General features: G+C 48.5%; 1 protein-coding gene across 2 annotated transcripts in view; it reads left to right on the top strand.

Moving 5' to 3' along the window:
• The window catches only part of ACOT12 (acyl-CoA thioesterase 12), a 546,146-nt gene that overhangs the window by 358,100 nt on the left and 160,421 nt on the right, over positions 1–27,625 (top strand). For both annotated transcript variants that reach the window (XM_086960839.1, XM_086960840.1), the window contains exon 7: positions 7,891–8,010. In XM_086960839.1, coding sequence (XP_086816965.1) covers positions 7,891–8,010 — 120 coding nt within the window. The remainder of the gene's footprint in view (positions 1–7,890; positions 8,011–27,625) is intronic.

Genomic DNA, 27,625 nt, shown 5'->3' with positions numbered 1-27,625 from the left:
GGTACAAGTACAGCGGCAACGGCACTCCTTCCTAGAGGTGAAGAAACGCCTAAGACAACTGGGTCTGCAATACTCCCTGCTGTTCCCTGCGAAATTGAGAGTAGTGGCGGGGGAGCGCACTCACTTCTTTACAGAACCAACGGACGTGGAAGCATGGCTAGACAGTGGGGTGGACACGGACCCCAGAACATCCACGGGTCCCGCGCCCCGGAGGCAGTTCGGGGGCAACAGAAGGAGACACAGACCCCGCCAACGGATGCGGTCCGACGCACGTGGTGCGGCGAAGACTCCCCCCCCGGCGGATGCCGCGAGGCAGGAGAAACAGGACGCCCTCCGCCTGGTCAAGGAACTCAGCAGGTCCCCCGCACAGAGCGAAGCGGCGAGTGGCAGCATGCAGGAACTTCCCAGCGACGACGAAGCAATTTATGGTCTGCCGGACTCACAGGCGTCAGGGAACCGATCGGACGTCACTCCACAAACGGCGGACTACATAGGCTAACTGTGCCGGGACACCAGCACTCCTCAGAGACGTTACCAAGGAAAGCCACGGCGGTCCGGACCTGTTGACGTGCACGGGGGGAAACGCAGCGTTGCGGCAGCGGAACGTACACGAAACAACTACCAACACCATAGCACCTCACAGTCGGAGAAGTGGCCAATCCACACTGAACACCCCCCCTGGCGAATAAGAGGCCGGGAGAAGCACGGGACACTCACACCTGGCTGATGCATGGATCCAGAGACACTTCACCTGGCTACAGATGGCTCGAGACACGTACAGTATGGTATTTCCTACATGTACTACTGGGGTCCCCTGCTAGCATGGGCGGGATAGACTGGCACGCCACCCCCGGGATAGAGGCAAGCCTTCAAACGACAATTCTATTGACTTGCAACTACTGACACTGTGCGCATAGCACATCCACCCCCTTAAACTTAGACTTTGTTGCTCTCCTAGAGAGTATGGACGGGAGCACGTTTCGCATCCGACCTTTTGGTATTTCTAATGTTCATACTGTTCAATGGCTTCATGTTCCGTTAGCCATGTCCCTCCCCCCTCCCTCATACTTCCTGAAGTGGTGTGCACTTATATGTCTCTGCACGATTGTGGACGGCGCCTGCCCGATAGCAAACATGGGGTGCCCGGGGAGGAGAAGCGGGATCCGGGTGGTGGGAATTGTTACAACCTGTAATGTCTACTGTTAAGATGTGCACGTGGAATGTGATAGGTATACACACGCCGACACGCCGATATCAGATTTACTCTTACCTCAATCGCCACCACATTCAAATCGCCCTCCTCCAAGAGACACACCTCGCCACTACGGAATTACCCACACTGAGACGCAGGTGGCGCGGGCAGTTGTACGCCACAGGTTTCTGTTCCTATGCTAAAGGTACACTGGTGTGGGTCAGACCGGGCGTTCCCTGGACGACTTTAGACACACACATAGACCCCGAGGGGAGATACGCCGCGATCCACTGCAAACTTGACGGTAACCCGCTGGTACTGGTCTCAGTGTACGCACCCAATACTGGGTTAGCGGACTTCCTAGCACAGTTGTCAAACACACTGGCCCCCTGGCATGGAGTCCCCTGGATACTCGGTGGTGACTACAACCGCACACTGAACCTCGCCCTGGACCGCTCACACCCTCCACCACCCAACTCACAGGCACAGAACACTGCTAATGCGCTTCAGGCATGGTCCGAACAGTGGGATTTACACGACGCATGGTGTAGCCACAATCCACACACTAGACACTACTCATATTACTCAGGGGTACACGCCCCACATGTGCGCCTCGATAGGTATATGGTGTCCAGCGAGATCCTACCGCACATCACTGACACTTGTTACATGGGCCGCACACACTCCGATCACAACCCGCATATAGTAGACCTGACATGGGAGCAACCACGACCCCCGATACCCTCATGGATGCTACAGCCTGATCTACTGCTGGATGGCCCGTTCCGGAGCTCCATAAACACACAGACAGCGCAATATTTCGAGGACAACGCAGGCACGGCATCAACACCACAAATAGAATGGGACGCATTCAAAGTGGTCCTCAGAGGGCACTGTCTAGGCACCCAAGCCCACTCCCGGCGCCAGTTAGAAACTGATCTCCGACGCTTGGAGTCGACTTTACTACAGGCGGAGCAGGCAGCGACCACTGACGACAACACTAACTTGCTGGAAGCACGGGCGGAACACGACAGACTGATCGATCGGTTGAAGCACATCAACTACACAGCCCACTCAGCCCGCACACATCACACTGGGGATAAACCTAGGAAAATTATTGGCCTGGCTGATACAACGCGAAGAGCGCACGTCGCCCGTGACAGCGATCCGCCCGGCCGACGGCCCAGTTGTATACACCCAGACGAAAATACACGAGGCTTTTGTAGCACACTACAGTGCGCTGTATGAGTCCCGGCTGTTGACCACACGATCATCCATCACGACATACCTGGACGAAATTACGCTACCTGTCCTATTGGACGACCAGCGTGACGACCTGGGGGCCCCGTTAGTGGCAGATGAGCTGCGAGAGGCCATCTTTGCTCTCTCAAACGGCAAAGCCCCGGGCCCGGATGGGTTACCGGCGGAGTATTACAAAGCCTGCTCCGACGTCCTGATCCCGGAACTACCCAGGGTGTATTCGGCGGCACTGGAAGACGCAGCTTTGCCCAAGTCAATGAATGAGGCGACGCTGATGTCCCTCCTTAAACCAGGCCGTGATGGCATGCTTCTTGGATCATATAGGCCATTGGCGCTGCTGAACACAGACTATAAGATCTTGACGTCGACCCTAGCCAGACGCCTGGCAGCCCTAGTGCCTGCCTTGGTGCACGCTGACCAGAACGGCTTTGTGCCTGCCAGGTGTAGCTCCCACAATATACGGAGGCTGTTCCACGTGCAGACCTACGCAGTGCGAGAGTGGCCGCGTTCGGGTTGCCTGGTTCTAGACCTTGAAAAGGCATTCGATTCGGTCGAATGGCCTTACTTGCTATCAGTGTTGCGCAAATTCGAATTAGGAGACGACTATATTGAGCTGGTCGGACTGCTCTACGACCACCCAGAAGTGCGAGTCCGCACCGGCAAATTGATGTCTGACTCCATCAGAGTCCGACGCGGCACCAGACAGGGCTGCCCACTATCCCCACTACTATTCTCACTGGCAATAGAGCCCCTTGCCGAGGTATTACACACCAGAGGCACACACTGGGGCATCCCAATGGCAGACGGCGTGCACATAGTGTCGCTATATGCGGACGACCTACTCTTGTATGTCAAAGACCTCACCCTCATACCGCCGGAGCTGTCAGAAATCTTCCGATCCTTCGAGTCCATGTCAGGCCTTAAAGTCAACTGGGCCAAATCGGGGGCATATGCATTCGCTCCAGACACTCCTGACCCAGAGATCGCGATCCACGGCGAGCGGCTACCATGGCACCACACCACACCACGTTCAAGTATCTAGGCATATACATATACAGAACACCCCCGGACATCCTGGATGGCAACCTGACGCGCGCCATAACGTCCATAAGATCCCAGATCTCCTTCTGGAAGACGCTCCCACTCAATGTGCCGAGTAGAGTGACATTGACGAAAATGATCGTCTTGCCCAGACTCCTATATTATTTTGCTAATATCCCAACATATGTCCAGGTCCGCACTTTCAAAGAGCTGGAAACCATGATCCGGGACCTTATCTGGAATACTGGAAGACCCAGAGTGGCCCTACGCAAACTTTACACCCCGGTCAACGATGGAGGCCTCGCAGTGCCGAATCTAGAACTCTATTATCTAGCAGCACAATTACAGTGGGTAACAGCCTGGCTCTCGGGTAGGAACCTAGTGGATACAGCCACGGCCACAGAAATGCTGTCTCATACACAAATACATTCCTTCTTCCACCCCCTGGCGCCCACGAGGAGAACATCACAACTACATGCAGCCGTAGCTGTCACCTGCTACCCCAGGAGCTTAAAACTAACTAAACACATTAAACCATACGGCCCTGCGTTACCACTCCTGGCCACCCCCAAAGCCTCATCTGTCGTCACGGAAGCAGCATTGGCACACTGGACACGCACGGGAGTGGACACCATGGCAGACCTGTATGCCGATGGCGCCCTGATACCCTTCGGGGCACTGGCCGATGACACCGGTCTTCCGGCGGGACAGTTCTTACAGCATGCCTCCATAGTCATGGCATACACGCAACGATGGGGGAGCATCGCGGAGGAACCACCCACACACCAACTAATACAGCACCTACACGTCATGGGGAACGGTACACATGTGGTGCACTGGCTGACCCAAGCACTGCTGTCACACACGCAACATACCCTGCAGCCACTGCGAGACAAATGGGCGGATGACAGGGGGAAGGACTGGACAGATGGAGAGTGGACGATGATATTATCGGGCCCCAAGAACATCCCACGAAATGCGCGCTTTAAGCTGATCCAATTCTACATATTACATCGCGCGTATCTCTCGCCAGACAAAATTAATCTGTACTTCCTGGGCGCCACAGCTGGCTGCCCGAGATGTACACTGGAGGGCGCGGACCTACTGCATATGCTATGGCGATGCCCACAACTTCAGACATATTGGCAGACAGTGCTGCCGGCATTGGAGCGCTGCACCGCCATGCAGGTACCACACACATGGGAAGCATGCATACTGGGCATATACAAGCGGACCAAGCATAATAGAGTCCCCTCTCGTTTCTGGGACCTTAGCCTCCTCACGGCCAAACGGCTGATCACGAAACACTGGAAACGACCCACCCCACCCCTAAAGAACACTGGCGCACTTCCATGGACAATTGGGCGAAAGCAGAAAGCATCACCCTACACAATGAGGAAACTGCGGGATTGCGTAAGTTCCCGATCGCAACATTGTGGGAAGAGATGCTGGGCTCCTTACACCAACCACAGAACGCCACTGATGCACCTACCGACGATGCCCCACCGTGCTCACCACGATGATGCCACACCTAACTCCCCGAGCACACAACACACCCCCTGCCACCGGCCCTCGGCCCTCCCCGACACCTAGAGATAACCCGCAGTCACCACCAAAGGGCAACCATGTACCCGCAATGCACTGGCAGATCCTTGACCCGGACCACACACCACACCCCCACAATAGATGACCACACCCCCCTCTTAAGTCTCCTTTAGGTTTTGTTTTTATCCCTTGTTGTTCACTTTTTGATGTCATCTTGATTACTGCACTGACACGGCTGGAACATTTGCATTGCATCGTTGTTAAGCTGAATGCAGCACTGTACTACTGCAAATTGTGATACGTCCCGCAACTACGACAGACATCCTTGAGATGTCGACAAATGCATGATGTAACAATACAGTTGTCTTTTATCCTGTGAAATCAATAAAAGATATATTTTTTTTAAAAATTATATGTTTTGCTAAAGTGTTTGGTTACGGATGTATTGCTCGTTCTCATTTAATTGACAATGAGTTAGGCTTGAGGACAACATTGCAGTGATAGTTATTGGAATATTGTTTGGTACATATCAACCTGGTAGCATAACTCCGTTTTTTGGTTATTAACATTGTGTTCTCCTGAGCAACTGTTTAATATGTGATCACACTTAAAAAGAACATGCATTTTTGTTCACTTTGTATATATTTCGATGTGTTCGAAATACATTAAGACTTGATTAAGACTCTGCAACTCCCTCGCCTCCTACTTCCACAACAAGATCGCGGACATACACAACAGCTTCAGCACTCAACCGACAAGCACCACGACCGAACCACCGCCCCCCACCACCACCCTCAGCGCCTGGACTCCGATCAGCACCGAAGACACCATCCGCACAATGAACTCCATCCACTCCGGATCTCCGACCGACCCCTGCCCTCACCACGTCTTCAACAAGGCCGACGCTATCATCGCACCCCACCTGCGGCACATCATCAACACCTCCTTCGACACCGCTACCTTCCCGGAGAGCTGGAAGCACGCCGAACTCAGCGCTCTACTCAAGAAACCATCGGCCGACCCCACCGACCTCAAGAACTACCGCCCCATCTCGCTGCTCCCGTTTCCTGCAAAAGTCATCGAGAAGACCGTCAACAAGCAGCTGGCCGCCTTCCTCGAGAAGAAAGGATCCCTCGACCCCTCGCAGTCTGGCTTCCGGGCCAACCACAGCACCGAGACCGCCCTGATTACAGTCACAGATGACATCCGAGCCCTGCTCGACAACGGCGAAACAGCGGCCCTCATCCTCCTCGACCTCTCCGCGGCATTCGACACTGTTTGCCACCGTACCCTAGCACAACGCCTCAGCAACGTCGGAGTCCAGGAGAAGGCACTGGAGTGGATCATCTCCTTCCTCGCCGGAAGAACACAGAGAGTCCGCCTCCCCCCCTTCAGATCGGAAGCCACCGAAGTCATCTGCGGCGTCCCTCAAGGCTCCTCACTCAGTCCAACCCTCTTCAACATCTACATGAGCCCCCTCGCGGACATCGCACGCCAGCACAACCTCAACATCATCTCCTACGCCGACGACACCCAGCGGATCCTCTCCCTGACCAACGACCCCACCACCGCCAGAGCCAACCTCCACGAAGGGATGAAAGAGGTAGCCGAATGGATGAAGAACAGCCGCCTCAAACTGAACTCGGACAAGACGGAAGTCCTCATCCTGGGACCCTCGCCCTCCGCCTGGGACGACTCCTGGTGGCCCCCAGCCCTAGGCAGCGCACCCAAACCAACAGACTACGCACGCAACCTGGGCTTCATCCTGGACTCCTCCCTCTCCATGACCAGACAAGTCAACGCCGTCTCCTCGTCGTGCTTCAATATCCTGCGCATGCTACGTAAGATCTTCCGGTGGATCCCCACCGAGACCAGGAAGATGGTCACCCAGGCCCTCGTCACCAGCCGTCTGGACTACGGCAACACCCTCTACGCCGGAACCACCGCCAAACTCCAGAAGAGACTCCAGCGGATCCAGAACGCCTCAGCACGGCTCATCCTGGGCATCCCCCGTCGCAGCCACATCTCCGGACACCTGAGAGATCTGCATTGGCTCCCGGTCAACAAGAGAATCACCTTCCGTCTCATCACCCACGCACACAAAGCCCTACACAGCCAAGGCCCAGGATACCTCAACAGCCGCCCCAACTTCTACGCTCCCAAACGCCAGCTTCGTTCGACCAGCCACGCCCTCGCCGCCGTCCCCCGCATCCGCAGAGCCACCACAGGGGGACGGTCCTTCTCCTACCTCGCCGCCAAGACATGGAACTCCCTCCCCACCCACCTCCGCCTGACCCAGGACCACCTCGCCTTCAGGAAGCAACTCAAGACCTGGTTGTTCGAGCAGTAGCGGACCCCCCCCCCAGCGCCCTGAGACCCTCTGGGTGAGTAGTGCGCTATATAAATACGATGATTGATTGATTGATTGATTGATTGATGTTTGGGATGTTTGGGATTAACTAGTTTTCCATTTTTTATTTTCTTAGACCCCTGAGGAAGGGTCCTAAAACGACCCGAAATGCTTTGGGTATAATTCATAAAATTGATTTAACATGTTGAGAAGATACGAAGAATTTCTGAAATGAATGGAATTTAATAAAATAATTATAATTTACCAAGAAAAGGATATAAGTTTTCATTTAAGATATTGATAAGGAACGATCGGTTCCCTGAAAATAGTGCGCACTTTCTACAGGACGGGGAGCTCCCCAACCAGATCAGTTACCATAAATGTATATACATCACGGCTGCATATCTGTGTTATGCAACACCTGTTAAATATTTTCTCTGACCCTTCTTGTAGAAGAACTATTGCTAACAAATGCTTGTCTGTTATTTGTTGTCTTCCATAGCCGTCTTTGTCGGGCATCTCCAACCTTGCAGTCTGTTGACATGTTCAAGTTCAGAGGACCTTCCACTGTCGGTGATCGACTGGTTTTCAATGCTATCGTGAACAATACATTCCAAAAAAGGTAAGTGCATACATATTAAATGCTAAAGTACAAACTACAAACCCCTTCAGTGCTTATGTTCTTTTGCTGCAGCCTGGCGCCCTCCTGTGGTAATGCCCTATAGCAGCTATTACAATAACCTTAAAAGTAGGGACCCGTGTGCTCTTTCTGACACCCAAACAGGCATTTACAGCAATTTAACGCGAGACTGGCTTTTCAGGTTACAGCTTTTTGCAAATCTGCCTGTCTGCCTCATGCCATTATTAAATGAAGGACTCAGGCTTATTGCGTGGCCTCTCGTTCATCCTGCATGTGCGGGTGGAGCTCCCTGCAGGACCGCGGGAACACAAGTTGCTTGACACGCATCGTTTTGTCGTAAGATTTGTCCTTCGGAGCAGTGGCGTCACTGGGGTTGGTGTCACCCGGTGCGGGTAACTCATGGTGTCACCCCCTCACGACTTACCGCATGGACTACCTCTTTCGGAAATGTACGGTGCTAGGTACTGTCTTACTCCCTCTAGCTCCCTCTTTCTGTATAGCTCCCTCTCTCTGTCTTACTCCCTCTAGCCCCCTCTCTCTCTGTCTTACTCCCTCTAGCTCCCTCCCTCTCTGCCTTATGCCCTCTAGCTCCCTCTCTCTCTGTCTTACTCCCTCTAGCTCCCTCTCTCTGTCTTGCTCCCTCTAGCTCCCTCTCTCCCTCTCTTACTCCTTCTAGCTCCCTCTCTCTCTGTCTTACTCCCTCTTGCTCCCTCTCTCTCTGTCTTACTCCCTCTAGCTCCCTCTCTCTGTCTTACTCTCTCTAGCTCCCACTCTCTCTCTTACTCCCTCTAGCTCCCGCTCTCTCTCTTACTCCCTCTAGCTCCCTCTTTCTCTCTTACTCCCTCTAGCTCCCTCTCTCTCTGTCTTGCTCCCTCTAGCTCCCTCTCTCTGCCTTACTCCCTCTAGCTTCCTCTCTCTCTGTCTTACTCCCTCTAGCCCCCTCTTTCTTACTCCCTCTAGCTCCCTCTCTCTCTCTCTTACTCCCTCTAGCCCCCCCTCTCTCTGTCTTGCTCCCTATAGCTCCCTCTCTCTCTGTCTTATTCCCTCTAGCTCCCTCTCTCTTACTCCCTCTAGCTCCCTCTCTGTCTTGCTCCCTCTAGCTCCCTCTCTATCTGTCTTGCTCCGCCTAGCTCCCTCTCTCTCTGTCTTACTCCCTCTAGCTCCCTCTCTCTCCGGTTTGGTCCCTCTAGCTCCCTCTCTCTGTCTTGCTCCCTCTAGCTCCCTCTCTCTCTCTTACTCCCTCTAGCTCCCTCTCTCTGTGTATTGCTCGCTCTAGCTCCCTGTAGCTCCCTCTCTCTCTATCTTACTCCCTCTAGCTCCTTCTCTCTGTCTAGATCCCTCTCTCGCTGTCTTATTCTCTCTAGCTCCCTTTCTTTCTCTGTCTTACTCCCTCTAGCTCCCTCTCTCTGTCTAGCTCCCTCTAGCTCCCTCTCTCTTGCTCCCTCTAGCTCCCTATGTCTCCCTCTCTGTCGGTCTTACTCCCTCTAGCTCCCTCTCTCTCTGTCTTACTCCCTCTAGCTCCCTCTCTCTCTGTCGTACTCCCTCTAGCTCCTCGCTCTGTCTTCCACCCTCTAGCTCCCTCTCTCTCTCTTACTCCCTCTAGCTCCCTCTCTCTCTGTCTTACTCCCTTTCACTCCCTCTCTCTCTCTCTCTTACTCCCTCTAGCTCCCTCTCTCTGTCTTGCTCCCTCTAGCCCCCTCTGACTTCCTCTCTCTCTGTCTTACTCCCTCTAGCTCCCTCTCTCTGTCTAGCTCCCTCTAGCTCCCTCTCTCTCTGTCTTACTCCCTCTAGCTCCCTCTCTCTGTCTAGCTCCCTCGAGCTCCCTCTCTCTTTGTCTTACTCCCTCCACCTCCCTCTGTCTCTGTCTAGCTCCCTCTCTCTGTCTCTGTCTTACTCCCTCTAGCACCCTCTGTCTCCCTCTCTCTCTGTCTTACTCCCTCTAGCTCTCTCTCTCTCTGTCTTACTCCCTCTAGCGCCCTCTCGGAGCAAGTTCTGTGGTACGCACTTACATAAGAGCTCCTTCCCATCTGACATTTGTTTTCAATCCGTTCAAAGGGTCTCTCGGTGACGTCTGAACAAGGATTCAAGATACAGGAACCTTACCCTTGGGCAGTGGCCACTCCGCGATGCCTCAGAGTTCTCCAGAGTGTGCGAGAATGTAACCAGGTGCAAAATCAGACATTTTTCAAAGAGGGATAAAGTTACTTTCTTTTGCATAAGGCTCACCCAATTGTATAAATGCAAAGGTGTTTTTTAAACCAGGAAGTGACGCTGGAGTCACAGATCATCTTTACATCTTTTATTAAAAAACTTAAACTTCCTTTTACATGTCTATATGTTTCCTGAAAACTATCATGAGGTTAGACCGGCTTGTTGAAGATTTGCAACGTAACTTTAAGAGTTTTATTGACAACGTGTTTGTTGAAAAATACGTTTACGAAAAAAGTGCCTTAGTACAGTTCATCACCCTAGACATCATTCAGCCGGCATTCCAGTCGTTCTGACCTTAGAGGACATTGGTTGAGGGCCCTTTTACTTGTGGGTTGGGGACTATTCCAAGCCTTCGTGAGTACCTAGACACTGTCGTCACTGGGGTCGCTAGGACAGACCTTGACGCACCTTTATGGAGGGGGTTGTCTCTTAAGTGTCAGCTTGAATTGTTCGGATACAGCCACCTATAAATAGCCTTTACGTACACCTCCATGTTTGCCTTATCCCTGGCCCGCCCCCCACCACACCCCCGTACTCCAAACCCTAATGTCCTTTCCCAGGGCGGGCTTAAGAGGCCAGCTCTCATTTCCTCCCTTTCCTCTGCCGCATGGGCTCGTGCTGTGGATTGATTGTGTGACGCTGCTGTACACTCTAGATAATGTTTTTGCTGTGAGTGTTATAACGTAGACTTTGGTGTTGTTAAGGAAGAATTGCTTCAACTAAAAAACACACACTTGCGGGGGTTGTTATCCAGTCTAGGGTCAGACGTCTAGACGGCATAGCACAGTTAAGCAGCTGTACTTTTTCCTTACAGAGCTGGCTGGTTTAGAATCACGTGAAAATTAGGAAAATCTGTGAAAGAGTCTTGCAGGGAAGATAAAAGGAGGCTCCAGACAGGGGTGCGTTGTACTCATGTAGACGTTGAAGAGGGTGGGGCTGAGCAATGATCCTTGTGGTACACCGCAGATGACTTCGGTGGCCTCTGATCTGAAAGGGGGGAGGCGGACTCTCTGGGTTCTTCCGGCGAGGAACGATATGATCCAATCCAGTGCTTTTCCTTGTATCCCGACGTTGCTGAGGGTGCTATGACAGACCGTGTCAAACGCTGCGGAGAGGTCTAAGAGGATGAGGGCAGCTGTTTCCCCATTTTCGAGTAGTGTTCGGATGTCGTCTGTGGCTGCGATGAAGGCGGTCTCGGTGCTGTGTTTGGCTCGGAATCCGGACTGTGAGGGGTCGAGGGAGCCGTTAGACTCGAGGAAGGCGGCGAGCTGACTGTTGACGGCCTTCTCTATGACTTTGGCAGGGAAAGGGAGGAGCGAGATGGGGCGGTAGTTATTGAGTTTAGTGGGGTCTGCTGTAGGTTTCTTCAGGAGGACACTGAGTTTGGCATGTTTCCAGCTTTCCGGGAAGGTAGCAGTGTTGAGGGAGTGGTTGATGATATCTCGAAGATGGGGTGTGATGATGGAGTCGGCCTTGTTGAACATGTGGTGGGGGCATGGGTCGGTTGGTGATCCGGAGTGAATGGAGTTCATCAAGCGGATGGTGTCTTCGGTGCTGATCGGGTTCCAGGCGCAAAGGGTGGCGGTGGGGTGTTTCAGTTCGGTGGAAAGGGGGGTGGGCTGGTCGCCGAAGCTGTTATGTATGTCAGCGATTTTTCTGTGGAAGAACGAGGCTAGAGAGTCGCAGAGATCTTGAGAGGGCGTGATGTCGTTGGTGTCGGCGCTTGGATTGGTAAGCTCTTTGACGATGCTGAAAAGTTATTTGCTGTTGTGGGCGTTGTTGTCGAGTCGATCCTTGAATGCTGATTTCTTGGTGGATCGGATCATCTGGTGGTGTTTGCGGGTGGCAGTCAACAAACGAAAAAGTGGCCTGGTCAGGAAACTGTAAGTGTGCCGCAACTGAACTAATGCCCCAAGACCATTAGTAGCACTAGAAGTGATGACCCAGGTCTGCTAGGAAAATTCCCATCAGCCCACCCATTTGGTGGAATGTCGTCATGTGGGAGATGTCACCAATCCAATTCTCAAACAGTGCACCTAGTCATGGTGCAGAGATGGATTAACATGGTGTGAATACAGACAACTGGGCTTCACTGGTGATGCTAATGGGGTGCAGTGCAAAAAAATGTTGCAAAAAAATTAAAGTGAAAAACGTGAAAGTAAAATTGACTCCAGGGGCCAAAAATAATTTTAATCAGTATGGCTGAGAAAGAATCGGACGTCGGCATCGAGGTACCGACGGACAGAGCGGGGCCTCCCTTTTTCCCGAGTGGGTTCCGGGTGAGGTGAGGCGTACTCCCACATAATGCTGGGAGATACATAAAGTTCTGGACTTCCTACAGTATTCATCTGGGCTCAGAGGAACTGGTAGGACTTATCCAATGTACATTAGCGTGCATCACCATTTTTGATTTGCAGTCGCAGTTTCCCAATGGTCCTGAAGAAAGCTAAGACCAACAGTCAATACAGCTGAAACATGTCGACCTTCACACACTTTGCCCACATATAGTTATTATTTCAAACTATTTTGGCAATTTTAATCTTGACCCAAGTGCCATACTGATTAAAATTATTTTTGGCCCCTGGAGTCAATTTTACTTTCACGTTTTTCACTTTAATTTTTTTGCACTGCACCCCATTAGCATCACCAGTGAAGCCCAGTTGTCTGTATTCACACCATGTTAATCCATCTCTGCACCATGACTAGGTGCACTGTTTGAGAATTGGATTGGTGACATCTCCCACATGACGACATTCCACCAAATGGGTGGGCTGATGGGAATTTTCCTAGCAGACCTGGGTCATCACTTCTAGTGCTACTAATGGTCTTGGGGCATTAGTTCAGTTGCGGCACACTTACAGTTTCCTGACCAGGCCACTTTTTCGTTTGTTGACAGTCATTTTCTGGGCATGAGTAGTCTTGGTCGTTAAATATAGCCCTATTTGACCCTCCCTACGTTTATTCTTTGTGTTTGCGGGTGGCATCCATGAGGGCGGTCATGTTGTTTGCGGTTGGGTTTTTTCGCCAGGCTTTCTCGAGGGTGCGGCAGTTCTTTTTGGAGTGCTTGAGGTCGTCATTGAACCAGGAGGCTTTTTTGCTACCTGGTTTGTTGTGTTGCTTTTTCAAGGGCGCTAAATCGTCAGCGCAGTGGGTGATCCATTGTGCGAGATTGATGGCTGCTTGATTTGGGTCCGATGATTTGACAGGAGGGTTTTGGTTTAGTAATGTGGTGAGCTGGTCGGTGGTAAGTTTGTTCCAGTTTCTGCGGGGGACTTGTTGTGGGTGATGGTGGGTCATGGTCTTTCTGAAGTTGAAGTGGATGCAGCTGTGGTCCGTCCAGTGGAGTCCTGTGACGTGATTGAAGGAGACGTGTTTGCTGGAGGAGAAGATTGGGTCGAGCGTGTGTCCGGCGTAGTGGGTGGGAGTGTTTACCAGTTGTTTGAGTCCGAGATTGGCGAAGTTGTCCAGAAGGGTGGCAGTGTTGCTGTCGTTCTTTTCCAGGTGGACGTTGAGGTCCCCTAGGAGAATGTAGTCCTCGGAGGGGAGGGCGTGTGGGCTGATGAAGTCAGTGATGTCTTCGCAGAATTGTGTGCGGGGTCCTGGTGGTCTGTACATTAGGGTGCCTCGTAGTGTGGTCTTGGGGTCGGTGTGTATCTGGAAGTGGAGGTGTTCGGCGGCTGTGAGGGTGTCGTCGGAGCTGGTCGTGATGCGGATGGTTTTCTTGTGGACGATGGCGATGCCTCCTCCAGTCTGGTTGATGCGGTCCTTTCGGATGATCTTGTAACCGTCCGGGATGGCTATGGCGATGTCGGGTGCTGATGAGTTTCTGTAAGAAAGGCGACGTCCAGCATGGTGTTGTCTAGTAGATTCCATAGTTCAATGTCGTGTCTGTAGACCGAGCGGGTGTTGAGCAGGATGCACTTCAGGTGGTTGTTGTCAGAGCTCTGTTTGGCGTTTGTGGATGTAGTGTGGGTCTTCATGCATCCGAACTTGCTGGATTGGCAGGTGAAGGGACCATGGGTGCGTCCTGGGGCGGCTCGGTGGCAGTCGGGGAGACGGCCGGTGTTGAGCGCTGAGAGGGTTGCGGCGTCGTACGTTAGGCGGTTGGAGTGGTTTTTGCGGGAGCCAAGGGGTCTGGCGCTGGGCGCGGTCCAGGCGCGGACGGGCGTAGACAGGCTTACCTTTGGCGTGCCTTTGGCGCGCATAGGGCGCGCCCGCTGCGCGTGAACGCTGAGCGCAAATGCATCTGTCATAAGTGGATAGTGGAGGGGGGAGAGAGGGAGGAGCAGCTGGGAGGCGGGAGTGGGGTGGCGAGTGGGGAGGGTAGGAGCGGGATGCAGGAGGGGACGGGGGTTGGGCTGAGCAGCGGCAGGGAGCGGGGTGGAGGGGCACCGGGCACAACAAATGGTAACTGGAAACAAAACTGAAACTACAGACTTACAGCGGGCAGCGGTGGCGGCAGCAATAAGGGGGCACGACAATATAGCAAAGCAGAGCAAACGAACAGGCACAACAGTTCAATAACGGCCAGCAGAGGAATAAGTTAAAAAATAAAATGATGCACAAGACCCGATCCTTGAGGGGCACAGCAGCGCAAGAAAGACCAGGTCCTTGAGGGGCACAACAGCTCAGGGGCACACCAAAGGCTCAGCGGCGGGGGTCAGGCACAAGGCGGGTGGAGCGACCGGCTCTGACCAGGTCAGGTCGAGTCACAGCTCCCTGTCTCGTCGATACCAGCCTAGGCTACTAGTGGGAGGGAGGAGCAGCTGGAAGGCGGGAGCGGGGTGGCGAGTGGGGAGGGTAGGAGAGGAGATGCAGGAGGGGACGGGGGTTGGGCTGAGCAGCGGCAGGGAGCGGGGTGGAGGGGCACCGGGCACAACAAATGGTAACTGGAAACAAAACTGAAACTACAGACTTACAGCGGGCAGCGGTGGCGGCAGCAATAAGGGGGCACGACAATATAGCAAAGCAGAGCAAACGAACAGGCACAACAGTTCAATAACGGCCAGCAGAGGAATAAGTTAAAAAATAAAATGATGCACAAGACCCGATCCTTGAGGGGCACAGCAGCGCAAGAAAGACCAGATCCTTGAGGGGCACAACAGCTCAGGGGCACACCAAAGGCTCAGCGGTGGCGGCGGGGGTCAGGCACTAGGCGGGTGGAGCGACCAGCTCTGACCAGGTCAGGTCGAGTCACTGCTCCCCGTCTCGTCGATACCAGCCTAGGCTACTAGTGGGAGGGAGGAGCAGCTGGGAGGCGGGAGCGGGGTGCCGAGTGGGGAGGGTAGGAGCGGAGATGCAGGAGGGGACGGGGGTTGGGCTGAGCAGCGGCAGGGAGTGGGGTGGAGGGGCACTGGGCACAACAAATGGTAACTGGAAACAAAACTGAAACTACAGACTTACAGCGGGCAGCGGTGGCGGCAGCAATAAGGGGGCACGACAATATAGCAAAGCAGAGCAAACGAACAGGCACAACAGTTCAATAACGGCCAGCAGAGGAATACGTTAAAAAATAAAATGATGCACAAGACCAGATCCTTGAGGGGCACAGCAGCGCAAGAAAGACCAGATCCTTGAGGGGCACAACAGCTCAGGGGCACACCAAAGGCTCAGCGGTGGCGGCGGGGGTCAGGCACGAGGCAGGTGGAGCGACCGGCTCTGACCAGGTCGCTCTCGGTCCCTTACTGATAAGTGTTCCTGGTGTGATGCATATAGTTTGTTATTGATATCTACTCCGAGGTGGAGATGCATGTATGAGACACGCTCCAGGTGGTGATACACATAGTTTCCCTTTGGTATGTGCTCTGGGTTGGCAACCTATAGAGTCAGTTATGTGCTCCGAGGTGGTGAGATGTATTGTCTGTTACTGGTAAGTGTTCCTAGTGTGATACATATAGTCTATTATTGATATCTGCTCGGAGGGGGAGATGCATGTAGTCTGTTATTGATGCGTGCCCCAGGTGGCAATACTTATAGTTTGTTACTGATATGTGCTCCTGGGGGTGATACCTATAGTCTGCTATTGATATGTGCTCTGGGGTGGTATTACATATAGTCTAACAATGGATCTAGCCTGCTCACCTATGTATTATTTCAAATCACGTTAACCTGTGGATAAACAATATATGTCAATTGTCTGCTACCTTGAAACCTGACCTGCTCCTGTCAGGACAACTAACTCCATAATGGTGTGTACAAACCATGTCACACACTTCAAAGTGCACAACTCATGCCCAAAAGGTTCAACAATTAAAGTAAATATGTTATTACCAATTCTTCATTCTGATTTGTTGCAATTTATTTCATTTTTTTAGTTCACTAAAATTATCCTAAATGATAGCATCTACGAAAAACAATTGATCAACAACATTTCTGGTATGTCTCATGTAATGATCGTGTTACAATCTTCATGTTACATTACATTACAATCAAATAATCATCGTGGCGTATCCAGTGCCTGTTATTGATGCATACTCAAGGGTAGAAATTGAAAGCATGGGGAAGATCAAAGAGATATCCCATAATGACATTCAGGTCCTTTACTAGGAATTATTGAGCATACAAGAAGATGAGTTCAAGCATCGTTTTTAGCTTTTCTCTTCCAAAGATCTCAGATAAAGAGCGCTTGATTTGGATCAAGGGATTTCATGAGCGTATAATAGGATTTTTTTCAGGATCCTGAAGGTTGAGAAAGCAGTAGATCCGGATAGTCACCCCGCCGAGGTTAAAGTACTTTGATGAAAGACCTACTGGAGGTTTGTTGAGGCTGTGTATGGGAAGGAAACTGTATCTAAAGTCATGATCACAAGGTTCCATTTTCTTGATTCATAGGGAAAGATCCAAGGAGGCATGAATTAATCCCCCAATCGCGTTCCTAAATGATGAACTAAATGCGTTTTCATTGGATTAGTGGAAACAGGTATGCGGGTAGGTCTACCACTTCCCATACGCACCATTCACGCAGCTACGGCGCTTTGTTTGCAGGATAAAGTCAAACACAGAATATCAGCGAAGCCCTGAAAATCAGGAACCATCCAAACAGCGATCACTGAGGTAGGAAGCGGAAACGGTGTAAGGAGCCAATGTGAATCCGATAAAAGATTAAAAATACATATCTCTTTAGAAGGAACTAGAGCAAATGCAACCGCTCTGACTCTTGTCAAGTGTCAAACGGGCATGTTTCCTCCAACATGTTAATTGTTAGAGTTTTGAACTCTCAGATTTGCCCAAAGGTTCAACTAGAACTTAGGGGTCAGATAGTCTGGGAGCTCCTGCATATCCGGCAGAAATTCCGAGGAGGCACCAGTGTCCTGACGGAAACACTTTTCACAAGAGGAAAATAACTAACCACGCCATGTAAACCTGTGATTTTATCTATTACACAACATTCTCTGTGTATATCAAGGTCACAAAAACTGTAGTAAAAATTGCACATAATGATCGAAAATGCATATATAGAAAATACCATGGGACATCTTAAGTCTTTTGAAAAATATATATTTAACTGTAATCACCACCGTAGAAAATGTTAACACGCATTAGCAAAGCCAGTAACTGGCGTCAGTATCCAAAAGCACGCACAAGCTCTGATTAACACGTGAAAGCCAATGCTTGATTGAAATGTAGCACAATGATTGCTTACTGTATGGAATAGTTATCTGAAATTCAGAGTCGCATGCGACAAGCTGTGTGATGACTGCGCTTTTCGAACATGAAATAGCTCTTCGTTCCTTCCGGTGAAAGCACTTCTACTAGGCTGTATGAATGATGCCGCAAGAAGCCAGTGTCAGAGGTGGGGAGAAACGCTCTCTTCTGAGTGCAGCCAATAGAGTCTGGTACAGTCGGAGCTAAAGACAGCTTCTAAAGCTAAAACCTGGCCCTTTTATTCAATGATGTGTACATGCATTTACAGTAGTTTCCTAGGAGTCATGGATGCATGCACACCTACATCCATGAAAATCGTAGTATGCCTAGTTCCAACTGGAAAATATTACCAGTGCTAATGCTGCATTTTATAATCATGCAAACTTTAACTTTTTAAAAACTCCTCATGAACACTATTGTTTGCTGAACAAAAACTGCCCTCACATTCCCTTACATTTAGGAGGGTTCAAAGGATTTTCAGGACCTATTACATTCTTATTCCAACATTTTGAAGTAGTTTTAGGGCTACAAAAAGGATATAGAATGCATTGGAAGAGATAGGGAATACACACAACATCGGCATCCCGCTGCCCCCACCCTGGGGACACCCATGGTACCACCACAAACACTACACCTGTGAAGGGGGAATATCTGCCAGTGTAAGTGGGCTTCGAGTTTTTTAAAGATTCGCCGGCTCATGGTGTAGCACTTCTGTATGTAGATTCAGCTGTTGTGCTCTTAAGTGACACGAAAGAGAGTAAAACACGTTTGTCAATCAATCGGGGATTTGTAAAGCATGGCAAATCACCCGTGAGTGTCTCAAGTCACTAGAGTCTTGCTGCATGATGATCTGTTCATGCGAACAGGCAGGTCTTGAGTCCTTTCCTGAATTGCTGGAGCAATGGGGTGGTCCTTGGGTGCAGGGAAAGGTGGTTCTAAGCTTTGGTTGCCAGGTGTGAGAAGGAGCATCTTCTGCTGTTGCTTCAGCGTATCTGGGGGGGGGGGCTGTCTTTGAGGAAGATGGAGGTGGATCATAGGTGTCTGATTGGTTGGTGGAAGGTCAAGTGTTTGTTGATGTAAGTTGGCTCTTCTTTGTGCGGGGCTTTGTATGCGTGGGTCAGCACTTTGAACTGGCATCTCTTCTGGAACGGGAGCCAGTGTAGCTTCCTGAGGTGGGATGTGATGTGGGTTCATCTGGGGAGGTCGAGGATGTGTTTTGTATAGTCTGTAGTCTCTTCAGGAGGCATGCAGTGATCTCTGCCTAGAGTGCGTTCCTGTAGTCCATCCTGCTGGTGACGAGGGCATTTGTGACGGTCCTTCTGGTATTGACTGGGAGCCACCTGAAGATGTTGGGGAGTATGCTTAGGGTGTAGAATCAGACCCTCAGTTTGAAGTGTGTTTTGTCGCTTTTTGATTCAAAAGCAGGAACTGGTGGATCTAATGTACTCTCAACATGGGCCTGGATCACAAATAATAGCCCCAGTCATAATCAGGTGCACTTGGTGCAAACTATCATATCTTGTAAGGGTCACAGAGCAGGTAATGTGTTCCTTTTTCTTTTACAGTAATCAGTGTGGTTTTGCGCAGACGGAATACATGTCTATGCAGACAAACAATGAGCATTTTTTCAAATAGATATATTTCGATTTGTCATAATGAACAAGACAAAAATGTCAGCGGGGTAGAAGGTAGGGAAGCAAGGAGAAAGAGGTGCAAAGTGACAGGGAGGGGCACAAAGGCACATTGCCACAAGTGAACAATCTTGATCAGAGCACAGTACACAAGATGTTGATCAAATTGTCGTATATAGAAACAAGTTCAAACACAGAGTCTAGGGTAACACTAAGATGGCTATAATATCACATTGAAAGGTCACATAGTCTTAGTGTAACAGGATTGTCAAGTCCGCTAGGACTCACTTCTATGGGGCCAGGCGCAAACGTACAAAGTCACAACTTGACTTGATGTTCAGGGCGTTGATGCAAGTGCTGGCAAGTTGGAGTCCCTCTACTGAAGGAAGGAGGTAAATGGCTCCCAGATATGTTTGGGATGGAAGTGGATCAGGATGAGTTCCCAGAAGTTAGTCAACTGCTCTTGGCAATATGTTATATTACACAACCATGCTTTGACGGTGAGAGCCGGCTTCCTACCCCAGTGTATGGCCACCCTACGCTTTGCAAACAGGAGTAATATGGTAGTGAGAAGGTGGTGCGTGTTAGGTATAGCTTTAACATAACCCAGCAGACCCACCAGGGGTGAATAAGGAAGTGGGTGTCTGGTAATCGTATGTATGTGATTGTACACCTCCCTCCAGAAGACCACCACCCTTGGGCACTGCCAAGCGAGATGGATAAAGGAATCTTCTGGTGAGCTGCAGCATAGACACGCAGGGTCAGAAACCACCCTCATTTTGAATAGTTGTAAAGCAGTGTGATGAAGACAAAGCGAAAAATTAAATTGAATGAGGTGTAATCTATAATTTTGGGAGGGTAGCTCTAATTATCTGCAGCAAAAAGACCATTGTGCATCAGCTATGGCCGAATCAATGTCTTCTTCCCACGTTGCCAGTGCTTTCGGGATAGCAACCAGTGAGGTACTCTGCATAGCATTGTAGAGACTTGTTATCAGTAACGGTAAGGATATGTTCCAGCAATGGGAAGGCTGGTGGCGAAGATGGAAACGTGTCATGTAGTGCGCGGCATGTAGCCCTCGATTAGTATTATAGCATGGTGTCCAGTAGAGTGGGGAGTGGAGTTGCTGCAGCCTTGAGTGGTGGAAGGACTGTCCATCAGGCTGCAGGTCTGAGAACAGTCTGAGATTGTGCTTATGTGTGCCTGTGATGGCGACCTCTATCTAGAAGCAGTAGAATCAAAGGCTTGTTGGTGTGTGTGATGGAGGGGGTGAAAAGGAGTGACAACTCTGCTCTTTTCCTCAGACCCTCCGATGCCCAGTATACGCACTCGACTACGTCAATTTTAGCCCTAGAAGCTCTATAGGGTAGGTATAGCATTGTTGATAACAGATACGGAGCGGTGCGGTCTAGCGCGATGGCCGTATGTGGTTGGAATTAAGCTGGGTATAGCCAAAAGTGGAGGAATTGAGCTTGGTCACAGCAAGCCTATAATGTCAAGTCTGGTGCGCCAGCGCACCCTGTGCAAGTGGAAACATGAGGAGTTCCCAGGAGACCTGTGTTTGTTTGCCCACCCATATTAGAGTCAACATGTTAGATTTCAAGCGTTTGAAGAAGCGAGCCGTGAGCGGGAGGAGTATGTTGAGATAGAGGAATGTGGGAAGGAGGATCATCTTAGCTATCGTGATGCTGCCAGTAAGGGATAGGGGTGATTTGGACCACGTAGGTACTCTATCTCCCAACCAGGCAATGGCCCGGCTGTAATTTGCTCACCATAGTTCTTCCATATTGCGGCTAAGCCATATGCCCAGGTATCTAACTGGGTTTGTTGCCCATTTCAATGGGTACTTAGTTGTGAATGGTTGAGTACTGTCAGTAAGAGGTAATAATTAGATTTAGCCCAATTAACTTGTATACCTGAATAGCCATCGAATTGCACAACTTCATTCTTCAGGGGAGGCAGATTCTCCTTTGGGTCGCATGCGTATAAAGTGATATCGTCAGCCTACATCAAGACCACCAAGCCCCTGGTGGGGAAACCGATTACCCTGTTCGTGTGATGCTGCCGGAGCCTCACTGCCAAAGGCTGCATTGCGATAACAAAAAGGAGCGGTGATAGCGGGCACCCCTGCCGTATGCTCTGGGTGCCTGGGAAGGGATCAGAGGTTTCCCCTCACCACCGGGCATGCAATACTGAGGCCATCAGGTCCTGCACGTATGCCTCCTGTAAAAAGCAGATATCTGTTATGCATGTTGAGGTAGGCATGCCTTTCTGTGGTCATTAAGACCTGGATGTTCCATGCGATGCAAGTGGTGGTGGCCATATTACCTACAGTGAAGAGTTGTGTCTAGGGCATGCAAATGGCCTGTGTTGTGCTACTAGTAATGGCTAAACGTGGACCAAAAAACTGCAGCTCCGTGGCGGGAACCACGGAAACTAAGGCAAGCAAAACAACAAACAGCCCAAGTGAACAACCCTGACCTTCCCACTCCAATCAAACAACTAGGTTGAGATGAACTAAACCACTCCCCAACCCAACAAACCCCTTGCAATATGACGGCTAGCATGTGAATCATCCCTGGGGATGGGAACATCAGGCGTGCAACTCTGCCAAGAGCGGCCGGGTGTCCAAACAGAGAGTCTCAAGGGTTACCCTGACAATCGAATCAGCATGAGTGCTGACACAGAGTAACTTAATCAACCTCAGGTTAGACATTCATAAGGCATTCTTCATAGCACAGACAGATGGAGGCAGCATCTGGACCCAAAGAACCCACAAAGATGACCAGGTGTCAAGGGCAGTCATTGTCACTGAGCTGGGTCTCTGCAGGGGCGTTGGGTGAGCTGCCTGGGGAGCACCACCCAGTGGTGACATGTTTAGCGAACTTTAGAGCAGATTTGGCATCTGTAATAAAGTGCATTCTGTTCTTGAAAGAGACACACAGCTTGGCCAGGTACAGTAGTGCATATCGTATGTCAGCTTTTAAAAAATCTTCTTAGTGGGTAAGAAGTCCCGGCAGACTGCCTGGACTGGCAGCATGAAGTCAGGATAAAATAAAATGTTATTACCTTAATATTGAATCAAGCCACACTCCTGCATCAGCCATAAGACCGCATTGCGATCCCGATAGTTCAATAAGCAGGCAACAATGGAGCGAGTCGGTGCACCCGGGGGTGGCCGATGGCCCAGAGAGACTGCTGACAGGTCCTCACCAAATAGATCTTGCGACAACGTCTCTATGAAGTCCTCCATTTTGGAGATTGCAGTTGATTCCAGGATCCCAGCGATTCAGGGGTCATTACTTCTGGACCTCTAATGCAAATGCTTGATTTGGGCTTTTATGAGGTCAAGAACCTTGTCCATGTGTAGCAAGTGTTAATACAGCTAAGGCACACACTGTACATAACCCTCTAATTCTATAGTGAATGCACCTCAATAGTGATGTCAAGTGCAACTCTTTACATTAATAACTTTAGGACACACAGAGTACATGTACTAAGTGCACATATGTATTGCCTGAAGGTCGACCACATCAGAGACCTGGTTTTCCAGATGATCTAGTCTGGTTTCATGTTTGTCAAGGCAAAGTTTGATGTAGTCTAGTCAGCTAGTAAGTTGATCTAGTTTAGTATCAACACATATGAAAACCCACATTTGCTATAGGATGACCTGGCATACCTTCAGGTGGTGCCTCTTCCCCCTTTCTAACAGTTACTGTCTCAATTCTCAGTTCTTTCTTTATTCGACCATCAGAAGAAAGGTCATAAAAGATACACATAATACCAAACAACATTAAAATTGAAATCATTGAGGAAATTACAATCACATTGCCATTTAAAATAAGTAAATCCGCAGGCAAAGACAATGATTTGATCATAGCTAAAGTGACAGTGCAACTAAACTGGATCCATCAATTGCAGCAAGGCTTAGCCAATTGCATTAAATAATATAATCAATATTATAAAAGTAGTAAAAAGTTAACAGCAACAATAAGCATTTTAGCAGCAATACAGATACAATAAAAGCTGGAGCTACTAATAGGCATTAGTGTTCAAACAACATGCTCCTTCTCTTTGCTAAAGTGCACTTCAAAAATTTCGCAACAGCGAAACAAACATCACAGTCATTAAGTTACAGGAGGAAATACAAAGCCAATTTGCACTTAGAGAATTTATATCTGCGCAAAAGCAGTAATAAAAATGTCCTAGTAAATGGAAGATAAAATTGGTAAAAGAAATAAAAAGTAAAATGTTTTGGCTCGAATGTTCATCGCAAGGGCAAATAGTAATAGTTTCAGGCAAATACTGGCCGAAAGGGAAACATATCACCAGCGAAATGACCCCAACCTAAATCTAGACAGCAAATTCCTTTTCTAGACATTAGTTACATATAAAAGATATGGAGCAATTGAGGGAGATATGGAGCAATTGAGGGAGGTACTTGAATAAGGCAGTAAACTCTGACAGTGGTTAGCTACTAGAATAGTGGTAATTTTACTAGGTATTGGCGCCACTGAGGGATGTACACCTGTCCTAAATACAGGTAATCAATTATAATATTTCAACGGTGCTACAAGGAGAAGAAAACCACTTTCTCTCTTCTAGTTAGGCAAATGCCACAAGATGCTTGAGACTCCTTAGCACACGTTTAGTATATTATGTTACAACTATATACATGTGTTTCCACCATACAGTTCACACACAAAATAAATTCTCATTCCTTTTATTCAGGGTTGGTTGTTGTTTATTTCAGGAGACGTCACAGCCGACACGTGTTTCGTCGTTTTGGGGAATGTAACCCCCAACTTTTTCAAGGCTGTTAGAAAAAAGGGGTAATGTTGTTGTAATACATTACTACTGTTCTTTAACATTTTTTCTCGTCTTTTGTTATCATCATTTTGTGACTTATATAGATATACTGGTGGTGTGGTAATCAAGTTAAACCATTAGTGCATGTTTGTTTTAATAAAGCACAAAGTATTTACAATCTGTGGGAATTATTGTTTCATTAACATTTTAAGGAGTATGAGCCCATTTAGTGACATGGAGAGACCGGTGAAAGTGTAATTAGCGTTATTTTCGGGATGGCATGCAAATTCCTTTAAAGAACAATTGTGAATAATATCTGTGTTTTTATTATATATTAGTGAGTTCATGCATATTTAAGAACCATGCGCTTGGTACCTATTCTCCACTGTTTCTGTAGTTCTGTATGGAAGAATACAGGGGCGGATAGTCAGATCCATTTTGCTCCAGTTGGTACTATATTTGATTAATTTATTCAGTCCATATTGTATGTATAAACTTTACTTACATGATTTGAGGTGATAATTCCAACCCTCAGAGGGGTTCTTGTGGGGATGATGTCAGTATAACGGAATCTTCTTCCAAGTATTGACCAGGATATTGGTTCAATATTAGTAAGCTGTAAATAATGTGTCAGACTTAGTGTAGGCTGTACAATGACACACTCAGTTGTCTGACTCTATTTTAACTAATTTGGAAAAGTCACATGCATTTTTATTAACATTTTTTGTATTATACTAAAGAGTATTCATTTTGAATATTTAAGGAAGAAAGGAGTGTTCTAGTATTTGGTAGTGCTCCCCTTATTTTGCCCTCGTGTTATATATTTAATTTAAGTTGTGGTTTGGTTTAATTTTAATATTAGGCAACGCCGTACTGTTATTCTTCATGGTGCTCCCCACATTAAGTTACCCCGTTATCGATACCGTTTTTAGTTTCTGTCTTAATACTGACATAATTAAATTACAGCCATTCGCGATCGATCGTGCTGAGTCCCACACAGTTACGTGCGGACTGCGTTTAAACAGCAGCTTTCTAAATCTAATCGTAATACACGATCTCTGAAGTTGTTATTGTTCCTTACCTTATCGTGGTGTTCTTTTCGGGAGGTAATACGTCCCTTCTGCTACCTCTAAGTTGCAGTGTTTGTCCGGTCGATTTGGCGCCATGTATTTAAGTCGGAAATAATACCCGTTTGTCTTCACGCTTCACTTCCGGTTCGTGTCTATCACATAGAAGTCCCATCCCATGATTTGCTTGTTGCTACTAAGGCGGCCATATTGGACTACCCACAAAGTATAAGGAGAATGGCCCTTTTAGCAGTATCTTAAATTAGTGATATATCTCGATGTCTATTTAGCTTATATTCATTAAAGAATAACGTATTCGTATATTAATTTCTGTGATTCACAGTTGATACGTATTTTCGGATTATATAAATTGTTCGAAATAATTAAATAAAATAATATTATCGAATGATTTATGGGTTGGGGATTTGTTTAGGTCCGAAGTATATTGCGGTGGTAGTCAATTTATAACTATCATTCTGCTGATGCTTCACATTTTCAAAACACGTGTCGGCTGTGACGTCTCCTGAAATAAACAACAACCAACCCTGAATAAAAGGAATGAGAATTTATTTTGTGTGTGAACTGTATGGTGGAAACACATGTATATAGTTGTAACATAATATACTAAACGTGTGCTAAGGAGTCTCAAGAAACTCTGACAGTGGGTTTGGATACTTATGACAATTCCTTCAAGGATGCTTTATACTTTCGGAAGCTATCCATAACCCACTGTCGTTCCCCTTTGCCAATTGATTCTGGGTGCTCAAACAGTGAAGTTCCATGAGGCAGGTTTTAATGTATTAAAGGCCGGGAATAGAAAGGCCTCGGGTACAACTTAAACAGTCTCTAATATATGCCCGATTAAAATCAGCTCCATTGCTTGCCCAAATAGAACACCAGGTGGCTAGAGGGGCTGCATTTATAGTATCTAGGACGTAATCAAGGCCTAACTCCAAATGGGGGGAAAAGTGCAGCGATGAGGGGGGCTCCTAAAACTCTACCGCAAAATCTATTCTTCTCAGTCTGCATAGCAATTACATCACTGCATCCCCAAATACACATTCCATATGTTAAAATCAGTATACCTTTACAGTACAGTCATGTCTACCCTCATTAGACTTTGTAGTGCTTTAAAGAATTTCATTTTCAAGCAAAAATGCAAAATTCACAAATGACTTTTCGTTTAAACCAGGAAATGATTTTCCACCCACAATTCTCTGTTCTGTGTTCACAACCAATACCAATGTGTCTCTCTGTGAAGTATCCAGCCAATACCGGCGCTGCTTTACTCCAACCAACCAATATCACTGCAGCACTCTATGATGTCAATCTCACTCCTTGCAGCAACTCACCTCCTTTACAATTTTCACAAACATGTTCCCTCACCAATTTACACACAAGACAAATTCAAGCAATTTCAACTATTAACTTTGTCTGCTCTTTTAAAGAAATTAAAGTATTCAATCACACAAGAAACGTTCCAGAGCAACACTTTCCGACCTACCCTGACATCTACTTTAAATGAAACCTCGACCAGCGGGGTCTCTTCAATTGGTACAGTTCCTCCCTATGCTCTGGGATTCGCTATACCAATCACACCTCACAATCAAGCAAAGATAAAGTCTCTATCTCAGTAGCACTGTCGACGACGTCTCACGACTACCACCACAACACAGCAGACAACTACACCCAGTGTCTTCTACACTGATAACTTATCTGTTTATCCCAGGATCTTAGGCCACGTCGGACCTGATAGCCACTTCAACTCCTTTGCATTATGTGCCACATTTTCACAACAGATTAAAATATCTCCACAGAACACCACACAACCACTGCAAAACACCACAAGCTAAACTTAAGCTATTGCAACGCACAACCCTATGAATGCTCACATATCCGCTGCTACAACTTGTTTCCAAACCGCTGGAAATCCATCAATCCTTCAAGCGAACCATTGGCTTTAGGGGTTTGGACTGGGCTGCTACCAGTTGACATAATGCTGGGCCAACCACCTTACCCTTTTTAGCTGGCTGTGGGGTAAATGTAGTTAGCATTAAATCAGACATTCTTATTAACAGTGCAACGCATTTGGCTACACAATAAGAACCAGGAATCAGTGACCATAGTTAAGAAGATGTATTACAAATTACCAGTCAAGTTAAGGTAGATAAATCTCAATACCATTCTGTAAAGATACAGAATAGCAACTGATTAACCCAACGTCCTAAAGAAGTC

Source organism: Lissotriton vulgaris, chromosome 3_1 (assembly GCF_964263255.1).
Source record: "Lissotriton vulgaris chromosome 3_1, aLisVul1.2, whole genome shotgun sequence".
In the NCBI taxonomy this organism is placed as follows: Eukaryota; Metazoa; Chordata; class Amphibia; order Caudata; family Salamandridae; genus Lissotriton; species Lissotriton vulgaris.
The sequence above is the reverse complement of the archived record's forward strand: the minus strand, read 5'-3'. Positions and strand labels throughout refer to the sequence as shown.